At 46.1% G+C, this 25696-nt stretch overlaps 1 protein-coding gene across 3 annotated transcripts in view; it reads right to left on the bottom strand.

The window, feature by feature from the left end:
* Window positions 1-24893, bottom strand: part of LOC310661961 (keratin, type I cytoskeletal 14-like) — a 31203-nt gene extending 6310 nt beyond the window's left edge. The window contains exons 1-8 of one of the 3 annotated variants that reach the window (XM_083408697.1): window positions 24058-24893; window positions 22043-22125; window positions 21733-21889; window positions 19983-20144; window positions 19735-19860; window positions 18303-18523; window positions 16896-16930; window positions 15182-15428 (exon numbers count right to left, since the gene is read on the bottom strand). In XM_083408697.1, the coding sequence (XP_083264823.1) occupies window positions 15331-15428; window positions 16896-16930; window positions 18303-18523; window positions 19735-19860; window positions 19983-20144; window positions 21733-21889; window positions 22043-22125; window positions 24058-24564 (1389 nt within the window). In that variant the 5' untranslated portion in view covers window positions 24565-24893 and the 3' untranslated portion in view covers window positions 15182-15330. Of the gene's footprint in view, window positions 1-3868; window positions 4866-15181; window positions 15429-16895; window positions 16931-18302; window positions 18524-19734; window positions 19861-19982; window positions 20145-21732; window positions 21890-22042; window positions 22126-24057 lie in introns of those variants that run through there. The other 2 variants (XM_083408698.1, XM_083408696.1) reach the window with 2 other exon arrangements.
* Window positions 24894-25696: the final 803 nt, after the last annotated feature.

Genomic DNA, 25696 nt, shown 5'->3' with positions numbered 1-25696 from the left:
CTGGATGATCCTCAGGGTCCCATCCAACCCTACAATTCTATGATTCTATGATCTATCCAACAGGCTTACTCTACCCACCACTGCCACTATTGGGTTGACCATATTAATAGCAATCCCTACTAATCCCTGTGGAACACCCTCCCATCAGATGTCAAGGAAATAAACAACCAGCTGACTTTTAGAAGACATCTGAAGGCAACCCTGTTTAGGGAAGTTTTTAATATTTGATGTTTTATTGCCTGGTTAGTATTATTATTATTATTATTATTATTATTATTATTATTATTATGTTGGGAGCCACCCAGAGTGGCTGGGGAAACCCAACCAGATGGGTGGGGTGTAAATTATTATTATTATTGTTATTATTATTATTATTATTATTATTATTATTATTATTACCCAAATGGATTATGATAAACATGAGGAAACTGGAAATCAGCCCTTGCCAACCTGCTGCTTGCCAACTGTTATGAACTACAACTCCCATCAGCCCTAGATAGCAGAGTCATGATGTCTGGAAATTGCCAGATTGGCAAAATCTGCTGCCAAGCAAGGAAGGCACTTGTTCTCTTATGTTGTTATCCATCGGCTGCTCCTTATTAGGTGCCATTTTCAAGGAAAGACATCAGTAGATCAAGCAATGGATAGATAGATGATAGATAGATAGATGATAGATAGATAATTGATAGATAGATAGTAGATACCATAGATAGATAGATGATAGTTGATAGATAGATTAGATAGATAGATGATGATAGATAGATAGATAGATAGATAGATAGATAGATAGATAGATGATAGATAGATGATAGAGATAGATGATAGATAGATAGATAGAGATAGATGATAGATAGATAGATGATATAGATAGATAGATAGATAGATAGATAGATAGATGATAGATAGATAGATAGATAGATAGATAGATAGATAGATGATAGACAGACACACACAAAACATTTTCACCATGCCCTTCAAATCAAATAATTACATTGTTTCCTGAGTTAATTCCCACCCTCAGTTGACTTCTCCACAGTGTTTTTCCTCAAACCTTTTCTACTGAATTATATCTTTTCTGCTGCATTACATCTTTTTTACAAAAAGGTCCTCTGTTACAATTGTTTAGGTGAGGCCTCTTTCAAACTCAGGCTGCATTTGGATACTCATTTGCACAAGGGTAAGTGCCACTGAACTCAATGGGATGTACTTCTGAGTAGAAGCATATAGGATTGTGCTGTCAGCTCCTCATCTGTAAAATGCAGGGTGGGCAGATAGAAAGGGGGCAGGATACTCATGCAGAAGAGGAAGTCTCAGCTGGTGTAGCTGGCATGGCAGCACAGAACTGCTGAAGTTCCACACATCATCTATTTTATTACGTTTATATCCCATCTTTTTTTTTTCCTCCAAGGAACTCAAGGTAGCTCACATGGTTCCCCTCTTCACTTAACCCCCACAACATCCCTGTGAGGTAGATTTGGCTGAAAGGCAGTGACTGGTCCAAGCTTCATTACCAAGTGGGGATTTGAACCCTAGTTTCCCAGGTCCTGGTCCTGGCCCCCCTGGTGAAATGCAGCTTACTTGACAGGGTCGTTGTGGAAGGTGGAAATGAGCAGGCTTGCATTTGTTTTATTTAGCCAGTTTGCTCTTCAAAGAGCTCTCCTAATCTCTCGTTTCGGTCCAGTGAAAAACCGTTGCTCCTGCGCCTTCTCATCGCCCTGTTACTGCGACACTAGACAAAAGGGTGAGCTGCGTCAGAGAGCTCTCCTCTCCCTGCCCCGGGGTGCTTCCAGCCCCTCCATTATCTGAGCAACTTGGCAGAGGGAGCGCATACTTGGAACGCAAGTCATATCCGCCGCGCATCCACAAGCCCAGGGTCCTGTCATCACAGACATCACTCACGGCCCTTGTATTCCTTTTGGGTGCACCTGAAGTGGTGCCCTGCAGCCATGCGCTCTAGCTGGTAGCTTTCTCTTGCGGTTGTCATCCTCCTAGGGATTAGCTCAACTGGAAATTAATCCAGTTCCATCCCTCCATCAGTCCACGCCCTTCACTCTTAAAATAATTAGAGACCAAGGGTTTTAGAAACTGTGGGTCCACACCAGAGATGTAAAGCACACCCAACTTGCCCCAAGGAATCCTGGAAATTGTTAAGGGAACTAGGAATCATGGAGAAACTACAGTTCCCAGGATTCTTTGGGGAAAGCCGTGTGCTTTAAATGGACCTTGGGTGTACTTTACATGTCAGGTGTGCACCTGTCTCACAGCCGGTTTTTCTAAAGCAGCTGAGCAGCACTTCAAGTACCTAATGGGTTGATACATAGATGAGGGCGAAGAAGAAGAAGAAGAAGAAGAAGAAGTTGTTATCTGCTTCTTTAAAAGGAAGAACTAGATCTAATGGTTTTAAGCCGCAAGAGCATAGATCTCAGTTGACCATTAGGAGAAACCTCTTGAAGTTACAAGCAGTTAGACTATGGTGCTGTTTACCCAGGACAGGGATAGCCAACATTGTGTCCTCTGGACATTGCTGGACTCCAGCTCCCATCCACTCCCCCACCCAGCCAGCATGGCCCTTGGTCAGGATGATGGGAGTTGGAGTCCAACCACATCTGGAAGGTCACCTCATTGGTGCCCTGGACTTAGGAGTGGGTAGGCTTGAAGCAGAGGTTGGAGAACAGCCATCTGTTGGGGATGCACTAACTGGATTTCCTGCATCAAGAAGGGGGTTGGACTAGATGGCCTACAAGACCTCTTCCAGCTTGGTCGTTCTGTGAACTTTCATTTCCCTGAAGGTTATATGGGGTTGTTGTTTTAATCAGAATCTTAATCAAAAGGATTAGATATGATGTGTTCTGGAGGAAACCTCTCAGCTGTTGGTTCATTTGAGTTGACTCTACAAATGTCTCACTGGCAGACCAGAAATCAGGATGCCCTTCTTGCCCCTCCCCATGATGGGCAGGAAAATGGGGAAGGGCCATAGCTCAGTGGGTAGAGCATCTGCTTTGCATGCAGAAGGTCCCAGGTTCAATCACCAACATCTCCAGGTAGGGCTATGAAAGACTCCCCACCAAATCCCGTAGAGTGTTACTGCCAGTCAGTGAAGACAATACTGAGCTAGATGGACCAATGGTCTGACTTGGTATAAGGCATCTTCCTACATTCCTCTGTGCCCTACATTTAGAAGGCTTATACCACTATCTAACTTAGGTAACATATCTCAATTGCACGACATAGCTTAAGTTCAGGAGATCCACACCTCTGAGTAAGAATCCATTTGTACCCCTAAGATTATTTAAGCATGCAATAATTTTTAAAAATGTAGTGTGTAAATGAGAGAAGGATATATATGGAAACATGAGCATTATTTGGGGCAGATGACAGGATAAGGATTTGTTGCAGCTTCCTAAGAAGCATCCGGATGATAACACACTTGGCCACATAATGTGTGAGAAGCCCTAAAATGTGAGCACTCTAGAGATCTGAACCCCCACTTCCCACAGCAAGCAGAAAACTCTCCATTGCACCCCAGTTTCATACAGGAATTGCAGATAGCTGTTCTTCTTATGTGCAAGGCGAATGGTCGTAGCTGCATTGTCACAAGTCGTTCTGGGCTCTGTAACAGCGACACATGCATACGGGCTTAAGCCAGAAACTAGTGGAAAGGGTTCAAATGCCTTAATAGCCATGCTTAGGTTTGCAACCCAGCAGCGTGGGAAGCCCTTATTGTTGGGCTCAAGGATCCCTTGAGCATCCATTCTTTTTTCAGCTACCTTACTCTTCTTTTCTTAACTGTTTTTACACCATTGCATTGCTCTAGACGACCCAACTCTACAATTCAATGGTTCTAAAGGCTCTCTGGTTTGCCATTTACCTTGCTCCGCAGATCCTCGATGGTCCTGAAGTATGGGCTGTAGTCACGCTCTGGACCTGGTCCCTGCTTCATGTGCCACTCCTTGATCTTGACCTCCAGCTCGGTGTTGGCTTCCTCCAGCGCCCGCACCTTGTCCAGGTAGTTAGCCAGGCGGTCGTTCAGGTTCTGCATGGTTTCCTTCTCGCCTCCACCCAGAAGGACATCGCCGCCGCCAGCGACAAAGCTTCCACCATAGCCTCCACCAAAGCCACCACCAAGGCTGCTGCTGCAGAAGCTGCCCCCATAGCCGCCACCAAGGGCACTGCCTACCCCATAGCCACCACCGAGGGCACTGCCTACCCCAGAGACATAGCGAGAGGAAGAGATGGAGATGCCACCAGCTCCGCCATGGATGCTCGGGGCTCTGTATCCTCCGCCCATATGGATGGAGGAAAGCCGGGAGGAACCCCCAGCAAAGGAAGACCCCTTCATCGAGGAGGAAGAGGTGTATTGCCTGTAGGCGGTGGCCATGGCTGCCAGGAAATGGAGACACCCAAGAGAAATGTTCTGACTACGTTCTAAAAGGCTGGAGAGAGCTTGTCTGTATTCTCCTCTTATATCTGAGATGGAGGCGTTGCCACAAGGAGTGGCGTGGGTGGGTGGGGGTTGCTCTCCTCTCTTTTCCATTCCCTGAAGGTTTCATCACCCCGGGCATCCAAGCCAACTTCCCAAACAATCCTTTTCCTCCCTGCGTTTATTCATGCCTATGTCACATTCCAGAGGGAGGACTTTTCTTTTTATTGAACCGTTCCTTCTTTTGTTTCCGAAAAGAAATTGTCAGCTGTTACTCAGCCAAGGTGGCTCTTCCACCCAAGGCTATATCTTTTTTTAAAAGGGTTTCAGTACCAGGAAGGCTATGGAATGCAAGTAAGAAAGAATAAAGTATTTGGAGACTCCGCCCTGATGTCTTTCTGAAAAGTCAGGGCATTCTGCCTTTCTCGTGTTTTTCTTGGCTCCCTCTACTGAGTCTTTCCTAAGCACCCATATCCTTCAGCACCTTCTGGAATGTGGAGTGTGTGGACTCTGTCTATAAAGCAGGGTTCAGCCAAAGACTCTTAAGAGCGTATAACCAATGACCAAGTGGAAGGATAGGTCTGCTGGCAAGACTTCGCTTGGCCGGGAACTGAAAATCTCAGGGCTAGACAGCAAACAAAGCTTATCTTCCATCACAGCGTCCTTGTTGCAGAGGTTTAGTTACATGCAGGCATCAACAGAGGACACCCCCAGAACCTCTACTTCAGGGTTTTCCAGACATGGGTCTCCAGTTGTTTTTGGACTACAACTCCCATCATCCCTAGCTAACAAGACCTGTGGTCAGGGATGATGGGAACTGTAGTCCAAAAACAGCTGAAGACCCAAATTTGTAAACGCTGCTCTAGTGGATCATCATCATCATTTCTAACCCACCTTTCTTTCCCCAAGGAGCTCACGGTACTTGGTTCTCCCCCATCTTATGTAAGACACACACACCCAACAATCCTGCAAAGTTAGGGCTCCCAGATGTGTGTTTGTCATTTGAAGGGAGTATAGAAAAGAATGACTTGGAGGGTAAGGTTTAAGTACCCTCCCATCTGCCCTCTCTTTCTTGCAGATTGCCCCCGGCCCTGTAGGGATAGCAGAATCTGCCAGTATTGGTTCTCTTGGTTTCTCATTTTTCCAGTCTTAATTTTTTGCAGCAAATATATATCTTAGTGCAAATTTCATATGCAGTTTTGACTAATCGACACATTTTTATGCACACTTTCCCCCAAAAGCTGCATATTTGTGAACATAGGTTGGAGAACTACACCACAGACTTTGGATAAGCGCAAATTTTGAAAGATGGCTGTTTAGGTTCTTATATTCGTTCAGAAAGTGCAAATTTGATAAATTCAGTTTTAAATGTGAACTGCATCAAATTTCTGCCCCCACCATTTTGCTCTGGAGAGGTGACACCCTTCCACCTTCTAAATATTGCTGGACCACAAATGCCATCATCCCTGACCATTGGCCATGCTGGCTTGCGAGAGGTAGAGTTCAACGACATCTGAAGAGAACAGGTTGCCCATCCATGTTTAGCCCTGTCTGAGTTTGGAACTCTCCCACCCCCCCCTGGTTCTCCAGATGCCACAGCATCCAGCATTAGCTTGGCCCAGATCAATAAATAGGTCTCAGCCCCAGTGAGCTTACAAACTAAATGCTAGGATAAGGTTACCAGGTGTCGCCGTTTCCCGGGGACAGTCCCCGGATTTACAAATCAGTCCCCATACAAAATCCATTGAAGTTGAAAAGTGTCCCTGGATTCATTGGAAAAAATATGGTAACCTTAAGCTAGGAGCATGGAGAGAATAGAGAGAAATTAAGTTGCTCTGAACTTATGTTTCTCCCGTCCGCCCGCTCTCCCTCTCTTTCTTTCTTTAGTCCTAGTGATACCAATATATTCCTGAGAGCCATTTCACACACTGTGCAGCAGTAAACCTACATTTGCAACCAAGTGTCCCCTAGACCAGAGGTTTTAAACCTTTTTGAGTCCACAGCTCCCTTGACCAACTATCTTCTTTCTGAGGCACCCCTGTGGGGTTCAGGGACCCAGTTATGTCACCCCTTGCCTTCAGAGCCAGCAGCCCCTCTCCCCTTTTTGAACACCCTCCATTGTGGAGTGTGTTCCCTCATCTTCCTCTCCGCTCCCCTCTCCTTGGGAGTCCTCTGGGCAGCCACTGCTGCCATCCCTGGTCTCTGAGCTGCCCCACCCCCTGCCCCAAAGAAAGGAGCCTCATCCTGCTGCCCCACAGGGGCCTGGGCAGAGGATGCCCCCCAGCCTTAGTGGCCCATGTTTTGTCAGCTCAAAAATGGAAAACAAATGAGTTCCCAACTTAAACTGATAGGATATGCGCAGCTTGCAGATCTAACATATAGAATAAGAGAACAAGAACATAACATTTAAAGAAAACTGGACAATGTTTATTGAATATATGGGGGGGGACTGTGTACACTTGAAAACGTTGGCTGCATTAAGATAAATTCAACAGCATAAGTTTTGATGGATGTAATAATGAACTACTGAATGGCTTGGTTTATTTAAAATATGCAGGGATTGATGTTATGCAAAATGAACCATGGAAGGAGAAGAAAGGAAGTCTTGGTTAAATGAATATTTTAAATTATAAAACAGAAAACTTAAGAAAAATTTTATATATATAAAAAGGTACCACTTTAGCTAATGGGGCCTCCCATGGTATCACTAAGTTTCTTGATGATTAATTTGAAGTTCTAGGAGCATTAATATGTCCAGCTTCATGAGGGTAAAAACGTCTTTAAAAGGTTGCACAAGCGTCAGGCTTCAGGGAATTCTATCCCTCCCACGGTATCAGCAAAGAAGCAGAGCAAAACAAAGAAGAGTTTTTACCAGTTAGTTTATTCAATAATCACAGCGAGAGACAAAGAAATGCAGTCTCTCTCTCTATACAGAGGTACCTCAGGTTAAGAACTTAATTCGTTCTGGAGGTCCGTTCATAACCTGAAACTGTTCTTAACCTGAGGTACCACTTTAGCTAATGGGGCCTCCCGCTGCCGCCGCACCATCAGAGCACAATTTCTGTTCTCATCCTGAAGCAAAGTTTTTAACCCGAGGTACTATTTCTGGGTTAGCAGAGTCTGTAACCTGAAGTGTATGTAACCCGAGGTACCACTGTAATGGCGTTGCTCTACATTGTCCCTATTCTATCAGCTAATCTGGACCTTCTGCCTCTGAGCTCTCTGTTCTAATACCCTCAATCCCTGCCTGGTCCTGGGAGAGGGGGGGGTCCGGAATGCTTTCGAAGGACACTGAGTCTGTCAGCTGTCTCTCCCCTGGTGCTTCTTCTTCTTCTTCCTCTCCCAATATTTCCCAGCTTCTCCCCTCTGCAGCCTCTGAACTATGTCCTTCTGCAAACCACTGTTCTAAATCTATACGGTCCTCCTGTTCTCAGGAAGGTTCAGGAGAAGGGGGAGGCGGTACCCACCATTCCTCCTCAGTCCAGCCCTGACAATAAGTGAACTGCAATGGCTATGATCTCACACACACAAATCTCAAGTCTGGGGCTACCCAGTGGATATGAATGATCTTGCAAGCTGCTGCTTGTTGTGCAAATCCACTGCTGAATTAGCCGCATCCAGTTATGTCATTCCACTGGAACGGCCAATTGCATGTACGCACAATGAAAGTACACATCATACCGTTGGATTGCTATGACTCTAACCGTGCTCCACCTTAAGCATCTATTTGCCAGCTCAGAGCTCTGCAAGAAGATAAAGGGGGAAAACAGGGATGGGCAGATCAGTCTATTTCAGGTCCGGGTCAGTTTCACATGCAATTCATTCATAAATCTGTTCCATCCTGTTTCCACAGCAATCTATGTATTGGGGGGGGGGTTAAGAATGCACATGGACATTCATGTTCAAACTCTAATTACGTATTTTGTACTAAAAATACATTTAGACAGATATTTCATGTATGCTTTTATAAATATATATTTATCCTTAAATATGCAGTTTGGTACCTTTTACTTTTAAAAAAAATATTTTATTTTTCATTTTTTAAAAAACAATATTATTATCCATTTAAAACATTTTAAATTTCTAGACATCTAGGATTACTTTGACCCCCAGACTCCCCCCACTGTATCTAATTACATTTTTCTAATCCATTTTATCTCCTTTTTTTACCTTAAATCATTATAAGTGTTATAACAATCCTGCTAACATTTTTAAATATCTACAGTGGTCTTTAAGGTATTCTATAATTTTTCCCCCCACTCTTGGCTAGCTAATTTTTTTTTTTATCATCTTGATGTTTGGTGCCTTTTCCAAGCTGCAAACTGTATTGCAAAATTCAGCAAAGGGCCGAATAATCCGTGAAGTCGTTGTTCAAAGAAACCAAAACAGTGCAGGCCTAGTGATCACAGCAACTCTTGCAGTAGGCCTTGCACCAATGAGGCGCTTGCAAGGACTGAAGGCCCCCATCGTCCAGCTGCTCTCTAAAACTCCTCCCCCAGGTCACTGTCCAGCAGCCTAAGGCTTCCTTGTCCTGTCTCTCTTTGGTCTGCCCTCTTCATTTTTCTGTGTGTTCTTCGAGACCAGAAGGAAAGGGAACAGGTCACAGCAGGAGGAAGAGTTTCCCTGGCTTCTTCAGCAGCCTGACTCATTGCTGTCTCTGAGTCTAGACTGCTCTCTAGACTGCTCTCTGCCACAGCCTCTTCCTGCTCACTAAACCCTGTTACCTCTTCAGCTTCTGACACCTCCTCCTGCCCATTCGCTCCATCTTTGCCCTCTGGCCATTTATAGTCATCCTACCTACCACCAAACCACTGACTCTGAGCCTTCTTCTGGGAAGAACCCTGGGGGTTCCCTTGGGGTACCCCAGCTATTGCCTCCCACTCCTCTGCCAGTCCATGACAACCACTGATTAGACCTTATTTTGTGCTGTCTCGAGGCGAGGGGTGTGGGAAGCTGCCTTATTGTTGAATTTTCCAACTTTCAAGTTCCCAAAATGAGCAGGTGCTAAAAAGTTGTAACAAAAGTTGCCCTGTTTAGGGGCGCTTTTAAGGTTTGTTCTGTTTTTAATGTTCTGTTGAAAGCCGCCCTGCAGCCAATCAGAAGCCGTGCTTCGGTTTCCAAATATTTTGGAACTCGAACAGACTTCCCGAACAGATTCCGTTCGACCTCCAAGGTACAACTGTATTGGAGAGATGGGTTGAACCTAACCTTCTCCCCAATTGCTAGATTTTTATGTGCAGGAGCTATTTCCTTAAATTGGTGATGCATTTGGCTCAGCACGCACTGTCAGCTTAACTGTGAATTTCTCATGGATCCATTTCCTGTCTCAGCAAATCCCTTGAGAGTCCAGGAAGGGGGTGAGACATAGAAGAGGAAACCAGGAGACGTTTTAAAACAGAGGTGGGGAGCCTTCAGCCTGTGGGCCAGATTTGGCCCACAAGGCTTTTTCATTTGACCTCGGGTTACATACGCTTCAGGTTACAGACGCTTCAGGTTACAGACTCTGCTAACCCAGAAATAGTACCTCGGATTAAGAACTTTACCTCAGGATGAGAACAGAAATTGCACGGTAGCAGCGGGAGGCCCCATTAGCCAAAGTGGTACCTCAGGTTAAGAACAGTTTCAGGTTAAGAACAGACCTGTGGAATGAATTAAGTTCTTAACCCGAGGTACCACTGTATTTGGTGCCGGTATAGAGCAGGCAAGTTAGGGCTTCAAAAGAACAATTGCAGGCTTAAAGTGATTTTAAAGCAGTTTATGGAGGTTCAAAGAATCATGGATTGGCCGGATGCAGAAGAATGGTGCGAGGTACCTGTTAATCCCAGGGTCGTGTGTTGGGTGCAAGATTTCTGCATTGTAGGGGGTTGGACTAGATGACCACGGGGGTCCCTTCCAACTCTACAACTCTATGATTCTAAAATATTGTGGCTGCACAATGAAAAGGACCTCTGGAGGGGCCTAAGTCATGGCATTCTTTGCAGTTTTCCAGATACTGCACCTGAAGTCCTATTTCATCCCCCACAATTTGATCGCACACACACACACACACACACACTCTCTAAGGGCAGTGCAAGGTGTGTCAGAAACAGCATTCCCTTAAATGTCCTGCCAACTGTTTTACTGTCTTCAAAGGCAGGTCCTAACAATTCCATCCCAGCAACTGCAATGAACATGTTTTGCGAACAGGCTGCCTCAAAGGGAGACGAAAGACGACAGCCCTGCGAGACATGGAAAGGCTTCCGCTTGTAAAAACCTCCCCCAACAGCTGGGCAAGGGCACCTCAGAGAGCCTAGAGGCTTCCTTCAAAATGATGCAGAGAAATGATGGAACTCAGCAAGCCTTTACAATATTTTGTTGGCTCCTTTTGGACAAATAATTGTGAGGATCATCTGCTCAGCACCATAATTAACCTTAAGCTGAGTTTTTGGGGGTTGTTTTTTTTAAATCAGAATTGGTGGTTTGAAACCCTATAAAACTCACTTCCAAAAAGTTAATTGCTGCACGGTGAGTGAGCCAGGTTGGAATGAGATCATGTTCTTAGTTTAATCCCCAACAGAAATCACTTTTAACTGCCATGGCTACGCTCCTGGGATTCTGCTTTCAGCAAGTGTATGCAGAAAGGAGCTTGGGATCTAGTGGAAGATTGTGAGGTGATTTGCCGGAGATCAACACAAGTTTCCAAGTCCCGATGCTTTAACAGAAGCAACAACAGAAATCTACATCCCCCCCAAAAAAAGAAAAAAAAGCTTGGGGAATCAGGAGTAAATTCACATGGGAAAAGATTTGTGTGCAAGCTTCATTTAAGATTGTAAGAAGATCCGTGCTGGTTCAGTGGCCCATCTAGACCATGGGACGCAGGTGGAGCTGTGGTCTAAACCACTGAGCCTCTTGGGCTTGCCAATCAGAAGGTTGGTGGTCCTGGCCAGGCCTCCATCTATTCCACAAAAGGTTTACAAAGTTCAGTTATTGCAAAGGTTATCTTATGTCCTTTGGAGGAGAAATTGTGAATTGCAGAATTTTAAATACCCGTCATCATCCTTGCCTTCACTCAATTTTGTTTAAGCCACTTCCGCCTTAAGGAGGAGGTGGGGTTGTGGGCTTCACGGCCCCTCCACGCGGACGGCGGGTGGAGGCCAGCCCCACGCGATTGGGGGGATTCTCAGCCACGTGACCCCCTGGCCGGCCAATCGGCTGGCTCGGGGACATGGCCTGCCCTATAAAGGCAGGACGAGGCCGGGGATCTCCCTCTTCGCTGCCCGCCAGCTGTTCCTGTTTTTCCCACCCTGCTGCCCTATAAGGTTTTTGTTCCTTGACCTTGCTATGGGCCTTGGTTGGTCACCGTTAAGGGGCCTGGTAGGAACTGTTCCACTTGGCAAATTGGCACCAGCCACTTGGTTTTCGCCTACCTTATAGCAATACTTTCTGGGTATTGGGGGTTAGGCAGCGGTATTGTTCTGTAGATGGAAGAGGGGAGGTAGCGCCATCACCTGCCCCACATATTGAAGGGTAGTCCGTTAAAGGATTCCGGGGAGCGTGGCCCTGTCCAAAGCCTAGGGAGTTGAGGGCCTAAGACACGCCCCTAGCAGTGACCCCGGGGGAGTTCCTAGTTGAGGTGCATCAGCAGGACTCCCCCTACTGGTGGTTAACCCTTCCTGGACTTCAAACAGACAAGCTGAAGTCAGATATAGTCAGTTAGGACCAATGCCTAAGCCAATACTGCTCATCACCTGCAACCAATAAAGTTGTGGCCTTTTTCAGCCCATTAACCTTAATAATTGTGTCATGTGTCTTTATTTCCTCCTGGGGGGGGGCGGGAACTCGCCGCGTGATAAGACTCTTCCATTTTCTTCTAGTTGTGAGGGTGGGGGATGAGGAGGGGCCTCACAAGTAGAGCAGCCTAGGGCCTCTCTTCATCTAAATCCAGCCCTGCCCATAGTCACCTTTGACCAGTGGCATAGCGTGGGGGGTGCAGGGGGGCCGGCCACACTGGGTGCAACATCTGGGGGGGGCACTCGCACTCGAGTGCTAAAATCCATGGGTTAGGGGGCGCAAATTACTTGCCTTGCCCCGGGTGCTGACAACCCACGCTACGCCACTGCCTTTGACTGGATTTTTTAACCCATCTAGACCAGCATCCTGTTCTCACATTGGCCAACCAGAGGATTGTGGGAAACCTGCCAGCAGGATTTGAGCACAAAAGCATTCTCCCCTCTTGTGGCTTCCAGCAGCTGGTCTTCAAAAACAACTGTTGGGGCTGAGCACAGCCCTTATGGCTTGAAGCCATCATTGATAGCTTTATCCTCCATGAATCTTTTAAATCCTTCTGAGTTGGTGCCCAGCACCGCCTCCTATGAAAGTGAGTTCCATAGTTATTATTATTTTTGAAAAGCCAGCAACTGCAGCAAAGGAAAACTTCAGGCTTTTTCCGCAGACAGCGAAAGGGCATGTTTTTGACCAAGTAACTACAGCAGAGTTTCATTTAAGCCCTGAACCAAGTCTGTACAAGCAAGGCTTTTAACACGGCATCTGCAGAGAGCAGGCAAAGGGGCCATCTATCAGGAGAACAGACTGTATCTAAACAACCTACAAATACCAGTTTGAGTGTACAGTGGTACCTCAGGTTAAGAACTTAATTCGTTCTGGATGTCCATTCTTAACCTGAAACTGTTCTTAACCTGAGACACCACTTTAGCTAATGGGGCCTCCTGCTGCCACACGGTTTCTGTTCTCATCCTGAAGCAAAGTTCTTAACCCAAGGTACTATTTCTGGGTTAGCAGAGTCTGTAACCTGAAGTGTCTGTAACCCGAGGTACCACTGTAGACTAAAGGGGGCAATGATGTGTGGATAAAAGCAATATATGTGTGTCCCGCAACATCCAGCAGCAGTGACCGTGTTAGAATGTTGGCTACCTTCTTAGACTTGCACAAAGGCCTACGGGCTTTCTATGGGATGCTGGAGAATTCCGACAAAAACAGAAATGAGAGCAAAGTCGTGAATGCTTCCTTATTCTTCCTGTGTAGAAGAAGGGAATCAATCCAGCAAATGTGATCGGTATTTGCTGCTGCTGTTGCTTCCAGGCGGCATCCACAAGGCAGTTTATTCTGTTTTCGGGACTTTTCCCTAACTCTTAAGTTCTGCATTAGATTTGAGTCTCCTCTGAACTATAGTGCAAGTTTGGTGCTCATTTCCATGTTATTTGCTTCCAGGGCGAGAGGATGGGAACAGTTTGCAAATAATGTGAAAATGAGTGCTAAACTTGTGCTATATATTCCACTTATTTCCAGAAGTAGCTTTTGCATCATGCCAAAGCTCAGATACATGTACAATGTGGAAATTAACTGTTAGGGGAATATTGTGAAAATGGATGTGACTCTTCAATTCTGTTTCTGATTATGAGGCCGCCTGGCAGATAATGCTAGCACATTATTGGAGCCTCATTGGTGGAGGAGTCTGGAGCACTGGTGACGAGTAGGAGTAGGGGGGTGGGAGGCCAGAGCTCCCCCAAAATGTTCAATGAAGGGGCCAGGGGGCCCTCAAAATTCTGCAGTGGCCAAATATGCAGGCCATGGGGTGTCCGCAAGACTCGTCAGCATGCCTCACAGTGTGCCCAAGTGATGTCAGCACATTGCAAGCACACCGCGGAGCATGCTGACATCATGCATGCATGCCTCAGGGCATGCATGTACAGTGTGATGATGCCACATGGTCCCAGACCCTCTCAATTGTGGGGGCAAGGGGGTACGTGTGGTCTGGAGGCCTGGTCTAAGTGCATTTTCCAGCCATGGGTGGTGAAACTTTGGCCCTCCAGATGCTGCTGAACTACATTTCCCAACAACCACAGCCAGCGTGGCCAATGATCAGGGATGATGGGCATTGTATTCCTGGAAAGGCAAAGATTCCCCAACCATTTTAAGCCCATTGATTTCCATTAGAGAGAAGGCCTGTTGTTTAGTGGTGAAGCAACGCCTTTGCACACAGAAGGTCTCTGGTTCAGATAGGGCTGGGAACAGCTCCTTCCTAAAGCCCTTGAAATTTGCTGGTAGTCCCCCAATCTGGTACCCTCCAGATTTTTGGGGGACAGCAACTGGTATCATCCCCAGCTAGCATGGCCAATGGATGGGCATGATGGGAATTGTAGTCCAAAAAATTGGAAGGACACCAAGCTGGGGGAGGCTAGTATAGACAATATAGAGCAAGACAAACCAATGACTTATACCAAGTCAGACTATTAGTTTATCTAGCTCAGTATTGTCCTACTGTGCTCCTAGACTATTGGGAGGCAGCTTAAGACGTTTTCACAAGGACCTCTCCCACACGGCATATTCGGCCACTGAGAGCAGCATGGGAAACAATGTTTTGGAAGGTTTGATCCTTCTGAATGAGGTGCGCTTTGATACTGCAATATTGAGACTCAAACGATCAAGTCTAATCTCACATATCTATCTATCATCTATCTATCTATCTATCTATCTATCAATCTATCATCTATCTATCTATCTATCTATCTATCTATCATCTATCTATCTATCTATCTATCTATCTATCATCTATCTATCTATCAATCTATCAATCTATCATCTATCTATCTATCTATCTATCTATCTATCTATCTATCATCTATCTATCTATCTATCTATCTATCTATCTATCTATGAAATTATTTTGAAAAGGCATGTCTTCTTTCCATCTAGGAAGGCTGAAGGTTGTAGGGTTAAGAGCAATGAAGCCATTCTCTTGAACTGACCACAGAAAACTCCTGATTTGCTGGAATGAACACACTTTATTAGAGCCTTGGGTATGCAGCCGTACAAGAACTCAAACTGTGGCTGGTAAGAAGAAAAGCAGGAAAGGAAAAATCAGAGCAGTATCTCAAATGAGAAGGCAAGGCTGATGTGTTCAAGGTGCAGACTTAACGGCCAGAGACGTGGACCTGTTCGCGAGATGAGATCACTTTTCCGTCTTGGACCTCCTCGACAATTGTGCGGACTTGGCGGGTGGTTGAGGGTCCTACAAGGAGACAGAAGGGAGGGGGGATGTTATTTGCAGGAAAGTGATTCAGCCTCCACCATTTGCTGACCTGCCTCTCTGTGTCCTACACATCAGCCCAAGCTCACTGTTAGAAGGAACTGGATTTTAACATCTTCCATGAAACCTCAGAATGTGTTTCTTTACCAAACCATGGGAATGCAGAGCAAGCTTTGCAGGACTGGCATTTAAAGGGCTTCTTGTGCTTTGATCAACATCTGCAGAACGTTTCTTCAACCTTTACAGACCTGGGGCCAATATTTAACTCCGACCAGCCACTTTCTATTTGTAACGTGGCACCCACTTTTATTTCATACTGTATGTGTCTTTCTCATTTCCCTTCTCCCTCTCTCCTACACACACACACACACACACACACACTATCCCCTCTTCCATCTTTCTCCTCTCCAGCTTGCCCCTTCTTTTTAAAAAAAAAAATGAAACAAAGAAAAAAAATAGTGGCACGACCCCCTTAAGACTTAACTGGCATGACCTGCTTAAGAATAACTTTACTGAATCACACTAGAGGTCTGTCTAAGGCAGCATCCTATATCTACAGGGCTGAACCAGATGCCTCTGGGAAACCCACAACAGCCAGCAACTGATATTCGGGGACATACCACCTTTGACACTGAAGGCGATAAAGCTCTGATGCCTGACAACCATTGATAGCCTTCTCCTCCATGACTTTGTATATTCCCCTTTTAAAGTTGTTCAGGTTGGTGACCAACACTACATCTTTCCATGGCTTAACTATGGGCTGCACTACAAGTTTTCTTTTCTATTTTGCATCTCCTACCACTCCTCTTCAAAAGGAAAAGGCCATAGTTCAGTGGCAGAACTTATGCTTTGCATGCAGAAGGACTGAAAGCCAAGCCCCAGCATCTTCAAGTAGGGCTGGGATAGACCCCAGTCTGAGTCTTTGGAGAGCTGCTGTCGGTCAGTGTAGACAATACTGAGCTAGATGGACTAATGGTCTGACTTAACCTAAGGCAGCTTCCTGTGTTCCTATAGGATAACCCATAGCTCGATCCAGGTTGAGTTACAACCCGGCTGTTGACTATGACTCATTCATTGAAGGCCAGTGCCTTAATCCAATTAGTTTCCTGTGTTATCAAGTAACTACATGCATTGACTAATACAGATGACGTAGACGGCTTTGTTGAAACATGGCACCCTTTTATGAAATACTTCACTTATAATCACGAAGAATGGCAACTGCCAAAATCACAGACTGGACTTTGGCAAACTTAACTAGATCGATCCCTACTGGATGGTAAAATATAGAAGCAGCTACCATCTTGAATGGCTAGGCCTATTTGTTGACAGCATACTGATGAATGTCTAATCCTGTCTGTCTGTCTGCATGCTTCAATATTCTCAGCTTTTATAAAACAAAGAGAACTTCTGAAAAGCAAAAGGAAGAGCAACGGCCCAACAGATCCTTACCACTAGAAATTGCCGACGAATACTGGGAAGAAATGCTGCAAGGGGAGAAAAAACAAGACTAGATTAGAGAAACATGAAGAGTTCATTTTCAGCTGCAGTGCAGCAGGTGCAGAAATGGTAATCAAATGCGCTAAAAGGAAAGGCACAACAACACAACTTTGTGCCCAGTTAATTTCGTGATTGCTGTAAAATAAAGGAACCCCAGAGGAAGCCCTGGAACATTTCCATTTGCTACATTTTCTCCTCTGGCCCAATACTATCGGCTTCTTCACACATTACAGCAAACACAGCTACGAGTGTTTGTGTGGGGAAATGTACCTGTATTGATTCATACAGATCAGCTGCTGTGTACACAGAGTGTATCCTAGTTGGGTGACACATGTGAATAACTGTATGAGCATGCAAGCACAACTCTTTGTATTCACAAGTATGCAGGTTGTACACTCATTGTATGTAATGTGTGAAAGGCCCTTATAACATTATGTAATGAGCCAATGGGGGCAGAGGACTGGATATAGGACTCCTGTGCCTTTAGAAATGTACCAGGTTTGCAAGCCCACACAAGACGTTGCTCAAGGGTAGCATGGTGTGTTGACACTATTGCACCAAAAGCACCCACAACAGCTGGACCTAGTGTGCCAATGGCACATGATGTGCTTAACATACATCAGAAATAATGGGATGGGAGGACAGGCCTAGAACAGCCAGCAACCCTAAATAATTACTTGGCAATTGAAAGGCATCCTCTGTGATGGACTGGTTTGGATGCAAAGGAATGCTGGGAGGAACCAGCTGGGGAACCACCAGGGGAAGAAGGCTCAGAGCTTGGGGAGTGGTGGTGGGACATTGTTGAGTGGTCAGAGGGAAAAGACTGGGAAGAGGAAGGGTTGGAAACTGAAGAGGTAACAGGGCTTAGTGAGCTGGGAGAGTCTGTGACAGAGAGAAGTCCAGAATCAGAGGCAGAGACTAAAGCAGGAGAATGGGATGAGGAAGGCCAAGAGGCAGAGACGAGTCCAGCTGGTGCAAAGGCATGGGTGTCTTCTCCTGCTGCGACAAGCTTCCCTCCCCACTGGTCTCCCAGAACCAGAAGAGGCGTGAAAAGGGCAGAGGAAAGGTTGGCTGCACTTAGGCACAGTCTCCGATTGCTTGGAGAGGAGTGGGCTGTGACAAGGTGGGGACTTTCAGTCTCAGCAACTGATCTATGGGGCAAGACCTACCAGGGATGAGCTGCCAGGTTCATTAGGCCCGACACTCCACCAAGTCTGTGCAGATCATGTTCTTGCTAACAAAGAGTTAGCTCCAACTTGCACAGTGTGATTTACTGCCAGCTCACTCCTGACATCCTCCTGTTTCAGCCTATTGACTCCTTATCCAACATTAGAAAACAGCCCTCCTCTTTATACATACTGGGCTTCCTCTCCCTCCAGCAGGCGGCGGTAGGTGGCGATCTCCTGTTCCAGGCGGGTCTTGGTATCAAGGAGGATCTTGTATTCGTGGTTCTGGCGCTCCATGTCGCACCTCAGATCAGCCAGCTGCTCCTCCACACTGGTGATCATAACCTGGATCTGGGCGAGCTGGGAGCCATAGCGGGACTCTGTCTCTGCCAAGCTGCCTTCCAGTGCTGCTTTCTGGGGGAAGAGAATTGAGAGAGAGGAAATCAGAGTTAGCTTCTGAGGGAACCTGCACAGCAACCTTTAATGTTGGAGTCCTCCAGCGGTGGCTGGTAGGACAGAAGGAAGGGAGCCCAACAGTAGGTGGCACCAATGAGCCAAAGACAGACACAGCCACCCTCTGACTGGTCAGAAGCAAGAAAGCAGGCAGGTGGCATCTCGTTGAGGACAGACTGATGTTGGCGGGCAGCACCCCATTCACCCTAATAGACCTTCACTGGATTCCTCCCCGTAATTGGGAATCCTGTGCAATCAGATTCCCTAATTGAAGGGAAACACAGGGGCTCTTTGTCCATGCATATTAAGAACATAAGAAGAGCCTTTCTGAGTCAAGCCAGTGGCCCATCTAGTCCAGACTCCTGTTCTTCCAGTGACCAACTAGATGCCTGGGGGAAGCCTACAAGCAAAATCTGAATGCAACAGCACTCTCTCTACTTGAGACTCCCAGCAGCTAGCATTCTGACTGTGTGTCAGGATGTTGTCAGTGACTCCCGGCTGGTTGCCCAGGAAAGCATAAAGACAAGGAAAAGTTTCTTACTGTCCCTTTTTTATTTCAATCTTTACAGAGAGAGGCTATAGAACTCAGACTCTTGGATAATGGCATTGTCCCAAATGACTCTCCATCCCCATCCCTGTCTCTCCCACTTCCTCATTCATGACTTCTACAGGTGCTGCTACATGCCCTCTGTCTTTGAGCTCTTTGCTCTCCTACTTTTAAGGCTCGCCAGGCTCTGGGAGATGGAGGGTCTGGAATGCTTTCTAACGACAACGTGTCAGCCAGGCGTTGTCCTGGCTCTCCCATGATTTCCCGGCTTTTCCTCTCATCTGCCTCTGAGCTGCAGCTTCCTTCAAACCCCTGTTGAAAATCTATACTGTCTTCCTCTTCCTCCTCCCTGGAAAGGTCAGTCCCTGACACTGTGGAGGTAGACTACAGCCATCATGACTTGTAGCCATTGATAACTCCATGAATTTGTCTAACCCTCGTTTACACCCTCCAAGCTGATGGCCATTACAACACCTTCTGGAAGCAAATTCTAATATTTGCTTCCTCAGAGAAGGTAGAAAGTCATTCTAGGAATTCCCAGCAAGTCAGGTCTGGTGGTGGGGTGCGACATTGTGCAACCGTTTCGCTGATTAAGGGCAGAGAGAAGATTGCCTGAACACCGTACCGTGCTAAGCTGGGACTGCAGCTCTATTTCCAGGCCTTGGAGGGTTCGTCTCAGTTCCGTGATTTCCGACTTGCCGCTGTGCAGCTGCTCTGTGTTCATGGCAACTTCGCGGTTCAGCTCTTCGGTCTACAAGGAAATGGGGAGACAGCACCATAGTGACCTCACTGATCAAAACGCCCAGTATTCTATTCTTGTTTCTCCCCCCCCCGCCCCCCAAGAAAGTGCATTCACCCCAAAGGAAGACCCACCTTGCTGAAGAACCACTGCTCAGCATCCTTCCGGTTCTGCTCCGCCAATGTCTCGTACTGCTCACGCATCTCCGCCAGGATCTTGGTCAGATCCACCCCAGGAGCAGCATCCATTTCCACAGAGATCTCACCACGGATTTGGCTTCGGAGAACAGTCATTTCCTGTGATAGAGGTACATGGAGCAAGGTTATTCGTAATTAAGATTCTATCATGTTGTTGATTTTATTGTACACCACTATCATATATTTTTTTTAAGTGTTGGCAATTTAGAAATATTCTTATAAATAAATCAGATGCAACTTCTTTGGGGAAAATTCCACCAACCTGAAAAATATAGGTTGTTTTTAAACCTATATTGCACTTAGATTGCAAACCCTAATGAAAGTGTCTTTCATAATGTGCTTCTGTTTCATGTAAGGATGCTTCTGAAAGCATGAGGCTGATGTTGTCAAGAGTCAGCTATCCTGGATCAGTACCAAATTTCTCCGTGTATAACACGACCCCTATTTTTTGGGACTCCAAATAAAAAAATCCCCCATATGCACCAAATGTGTATAAGACGACCACCAATTTTAAACCTGAAAAATTAGGGGGAAATATAGTCTTATAGATGGGAAAATATGGTATTTACCATACTTGCCAGTAAACTAATTGAAGATGTACTAGAGAATGACTGGTAAGGGTATCAGCAGGTGCATGCGGTCATTTGATCTTGACAGCCTAATTCTCACACAATGAATTATTTTGAGCCATGGCCCCAAGGATTTCGTTCTTCTGCACGTTGCTCTGGATACAATGAGCTTAGGTTGGAGGCAACCATTGCCACAGTCTGGCTTTGTGGAGACTGGTTTTTATCTCATTACTGTTGCAATTAATTGTAGTCATTGCTACTACTCCGTTTTGGGGGGGGGTGCAGTGTGGTTTTGATTTGGATGACTATTGTTGTTGTTGTTGTTGTTGTTGTTGTTGTTGTGATTATTATAATTATTATTTCTTTTCAGCCAGAGCTTGCCAGAGCTCAGTTCTGGCACCTCTCAGGTGGGCGCCATTGCCATTCTAAGAGAACAAGGAAGAAGTTCATGGTGAACTCTGGCATCTCTTTTTCTAGAAAAATAGGACTGATTTTTTATATTTTATTAGTAGTAGTAATATGTGTTTATGGAATCTTGTACATCTTTTTAAAGGCCGATTCTGCCCTAAAAGGCACACTGGAGCAGATCTAGGCTAGATTCTCACAGCTGTACTTGACATGCAGAACTCAGCCTGTTCGCTTTTCCAATGGACCTTTAAGGGCTGGTTCATTCATGCATCTTCAACACTTGATGGCTGCAGTATCTAAGAGTGACTTGCACTTATGAATGGGCCTTTACAGACAGAACAGTCAGAACCTCTTTAAACGCAATGCTTTCCAATGGAGTCCATTCCTAGACTTGACGTCTGTGATCAATGGTATGTTCATGGGTAAATCGGCCCAGGTTTATAGTTACACGAATTGTTAGGTAAGTATCTAGATCACAGCCCAAGAGGTCTGTTTCCTGCCCATTTTTCCAATGATATTTCAAAGACATTTCATTGTGGCACAGCCTGTTGTGCTGGGCCATTCAGAAGATGCTTGTAGCATGTGCAACCACATTGGACAAAAAGAACGTGCGTTGGGTTCATCAGACATAAACCAGTTGAATGCTGGTGTCCTCCCCTCCCCTTTAAAATGTGCACCCCTCTGTGACATTGCCCATTGGGCATCCTTACCTCCTCATGGTTCTTGTGCAGATAAGCCAATTCCTCCTTTAGATTTTCCAGCTGCATCTCCAGGTCAGATCTGGACAGTGTTAGATCATCCAAGACTCTGCGTAGACCATTGATGTCAGATTCAACACTCATGCGCAGGGCCTGCTCTGTCTCAAACCTGCATCCACAAAGAATTGAGAGGAAGAGGGAAGGGGAAAGGGGTAAGAGGTTGTCCCACAAAATGTTTATCATACAGCTCCCAGCCATGGTGCTGGCTTTGAAACCAACCCAACCACTGGGATGTGTGTGTGTTTTTAACAATTAAACCTACTTGGTTCTGAAGTCATCAGCGGTCAACTTCGCATTGTCAATCTGCAGGAGGATGCTGGCATTCTGAACACTGGCAGCAAGAATCTGCAAGGGAAGTAGGGAATGGGTGGTTTAAAATGGTAAAAAATCTGGGCAAGTTTTATTTTATTTTTAGGGAACCCTCGACGACGGGCATTTCATTCGGGGCCTAGCCTTGTGCTACGTGAAAGCTCTGGGATGCTCTTTCTAATTTACTTAACAGAAAGCCATTTCAAGGGCAGGAAATCATAGAGGAATCACAGAATTCCGGAGTTGGAAGGGACTCTGAGGACCATCTGGGCCAACCCTCTGCAATGCAGGAATATTCAGCTGTCCCATTCAGGGATCGAACCTGCAACCTTGGTGTTATCAGCACTGTGCTCTAACGAGCTGAGCTCTCCAGGAGAAGCATGGCGTGCACCAAATTATCATTATTATTATTTTTTAAAATGTGACATCTTCATCCTTCAGCATTCCAGATGTATTTTTACTAGGGCTTGTACCGGGGAACATCCCAGTAGATAGCGCCCCATATTAATTAGTGGGGACACCATTTAGAGTACAGGGTCTAAGCTACAGCTGTCCAGAATTTGCCCTGGCCACTGGCATTGCTGGCTGGGGCTGATTGGAATTAGAGTCCCACAACATTTGGAGAAGAACAGGTTAGTCACCCTCTGGATTAGACTTCAGGAACAAAAATGTCATGGGCTGGCTCCAGTTTTAAGGGATCCAAGTGGGCAAAATAAATTAACTTCCGGCACTAGGGAAATCCTAGTTAATTTTACTACAGAAGAGGCTTTGGTTTGGCTGATGGCATTCCTCCACAGCCTCCATTGCCCAACAGTTAATCATTGTACCTCCCAACTAGGAGATTGTGTTGGACCTTGGGCTACTTCACATGGGTCCTTGGTCTTGTGTAAGGGGAAAGTGTACACCTTCAGGAAGGGTGTACACTAGGAGCATCCCAGACCCTGAGATTTCAGGGCCCAAACCTTAGACTTAGGGGCATCCCCTGGTGATGTCACAGAGGTGGGCCCTGGCCATTCTTCCTCTGCACTCCCTCCCACCTCTGAGCCTTGGAGATGGAAGTTAATTGGAAGAGGGAGTCTCTGCAATAATCTGCAGCTGGCTCCCACCAGGCTGCAGCTTGCAGGCTGTATGCACAGTCTTCTCAATAAAATAAAGTAAAGGCACAAAAGAAAGTAGTATACCACTAATAGTACCACAATAGTAGTGCAGTAGTAGCGGTAATGGTACTTCTGGACGACAACTGGGCTAGTTGCAGCTATTCAGCCAAGAGTGCTGTGGTGGCATTTAACTAAAGAAAGCTATGTACTTAATACCCAATGGCTATGAAATGTAAGAGACAGGGGTAATTCAATGGCATTTCTATGCAGGGCCAAATCAATGGCAAGATAAGATCTGTCACACGTTCACAGCACTAGCAAGCACTATCTTGAAAATCTTTGCTTTACAAATTTAACAGCTATAGTGGGAAAGAAACCCACAGTTCTAATTAAGTCTAAATTCAAGGGGGGGATCAAATGTGCTGATCAATTTTATCTCAGCAGGTTCATGTTGGAACTTCCCTTTAATATTATTTTCTGATTGTGGTTAATATTATTCTGACATCATCAGCTAAGTGTTCTTGGATTTAAAAAATCCTTGGCTTAATGCCTTCTTACATGTTACACTGACTAAAAGAATTGGATTTGAGGTCTTTGGGTGTTAAGCAGATTAAAAAAGGGGGGGGTTCTCCCCAAACCATTCAAACTTTCCTCATGGGCTTGTTAAGAGCCAGTTTGCTACAGTTTTCCATCCTAGAATTGTAGAGCTGGGAGGCACCCTGGGGATCATCTAGTCCACCCCCCTGCAATGCAGGAATCTGCAGCTGTCCCATATGGGGCTCGAACCCTCAACCTTGGCATTATCAGCACCACGCTCTAACCAACTGAGCTATCCAGGCTAAGAAGCTCCCTTAGAGTCACTTCATCATACCTTGCTCCGCAGATCCTCAATGGTCTTGAAATATGGGCTGTAGTCGCGGTCTGGACCAGGTGCTTGCTTCTTGTACCACTCCTTGATCTTAAACTCTAGCTCGGTGTTGGCTTCCTCCAGCGCCCGCACCTTGTCCAGGTAGTTAGCCAGGCGGTCGTTCAGGTTCTGCATGGTCTCCTTCTCGCCCCCGGCCAAAAGGCCTTCTCCACCACCAGCGACAAAGCTTCCACCAAAACTTCCACCATAGCCTCCACCAAACCCACCACCAAACCCACCACCAAGGCCGCCGCTGCTGCAGAAGCTGCCCCCATAGCCACCACCAAGGGTACTGCCTACCCCAGAGACATAGCGAGAGGAAGAGATGGAGACGCCACCAGCTCCGCCATGGATGCTCGGGGCTCTGTATCCTCCACCCATATGGACGGAGGAAAGCCGGGAGGAACCCCCAGCAAAAGAAGGCCCCTTCATCGAGGAGGAAGAGGTGTATTGCCTGTAGGTGGTGGTCATGGTTGCCAGGAAATGGAGGCACTCAAGCCCAGAGAGATGTTCTTGCTGCTTTCTAAACGGCCGAGGGAACTAACGGCTCTCTCATGCCCCATGCTCCTTTTATCTCCAAGGTTGGAGGGGGGCGTTGCTTTGGAAAAGCCCTTCTTCTCTCTCCTTTGCATTCCCCAGAGCTTTCGTCATCACAGACATCAAAAGCCAACATCCACGCTCATCGTTTGTCTCCCCAGGTCTATTCATGCGTGTGTCACATTCCAGCAGATACACCTTGCCCTACAAAGGGCGGTTTTGTGTTTCCCCTTCTGTTCCCAGGTAGCGTGATTCAGAAAGCAGGAGGACTATTGCTCAAGGGTACGGTGTAAGATTGCCACCTCTCTATTTTTTTCCCCTGAACGAACAGCATGCCCAGGTAGAAACAATGAGCCCTTGAGAGCTGGAAATCTCAGGGAGAGGGGGGAAATCATTACAAAACAAAGGGATATTCATACAGGAGTCCAAGCTCTAAATGCCTTGAACATCTGTTTCTGGCAGGAGATGCAAACCTGAAAGTTCTGGCCAGGGGCTGCTTCAGGGAGTGCAAGTAATGAAGAAAAAGTCCTACACAGAAGAAGATTGCAGGTTCACATTGCATGGATGTGCAGTGGGAGATTTGTCAGTTGATACCCGTGGGAACTTTGATCCCAGCACCAGAAGGGAATTCTCACCAATATCACAGTATGTGATGTCCTTTGACTGAACAAAGATGCAGGGAAAGGAAACTACATCCGTAGACTTTCTGATTGTTTAGCAGTTCTAAATGAAATGAAACAAGGGAAGGCCTGGGACTATTGTTCAAGTTCATGGGAGCTTCAAAATGCCACATATTCTACGTTATTCCAATCATGATCACACCGGGCTCTCATTTCTGGTGCAACTGAGTCACAATTAGAAAGTCAGGCAGTTCCCAGCCTTGTTCACCTCCTTCTGACAACTGCAGAGTGCCACAGTGACAGCAAGAGCTAAGCCTGCTGTGCCCTTGTGCAAGGAGACACACACACACACCTAACTGGAAAAAGGCGCACCCAGTAATCTAGGCCCCTAACTTCCTAATTGCACTGGAATGAATTTGTACCCATGAACATTTTCAGGACAAAGA

Source organism: Podarcis tiliguerta, assembly GCF_965153285.1.
Source record: "Podarcis tiliguerta genome assembly, chromosome: 13".
NCBI classification, from domain to species: domain Eukaryota; kingdom Metazoa; phylum Chordata; class Lepidosauria; order Squamata; family Lacertidae; genus Podarcis; species Podarcis tiliguerta.
Note: the sequence above shows the minus strand (reverse complement) of the source record. Positions and strands in the feature narration are given on the sequence as shown.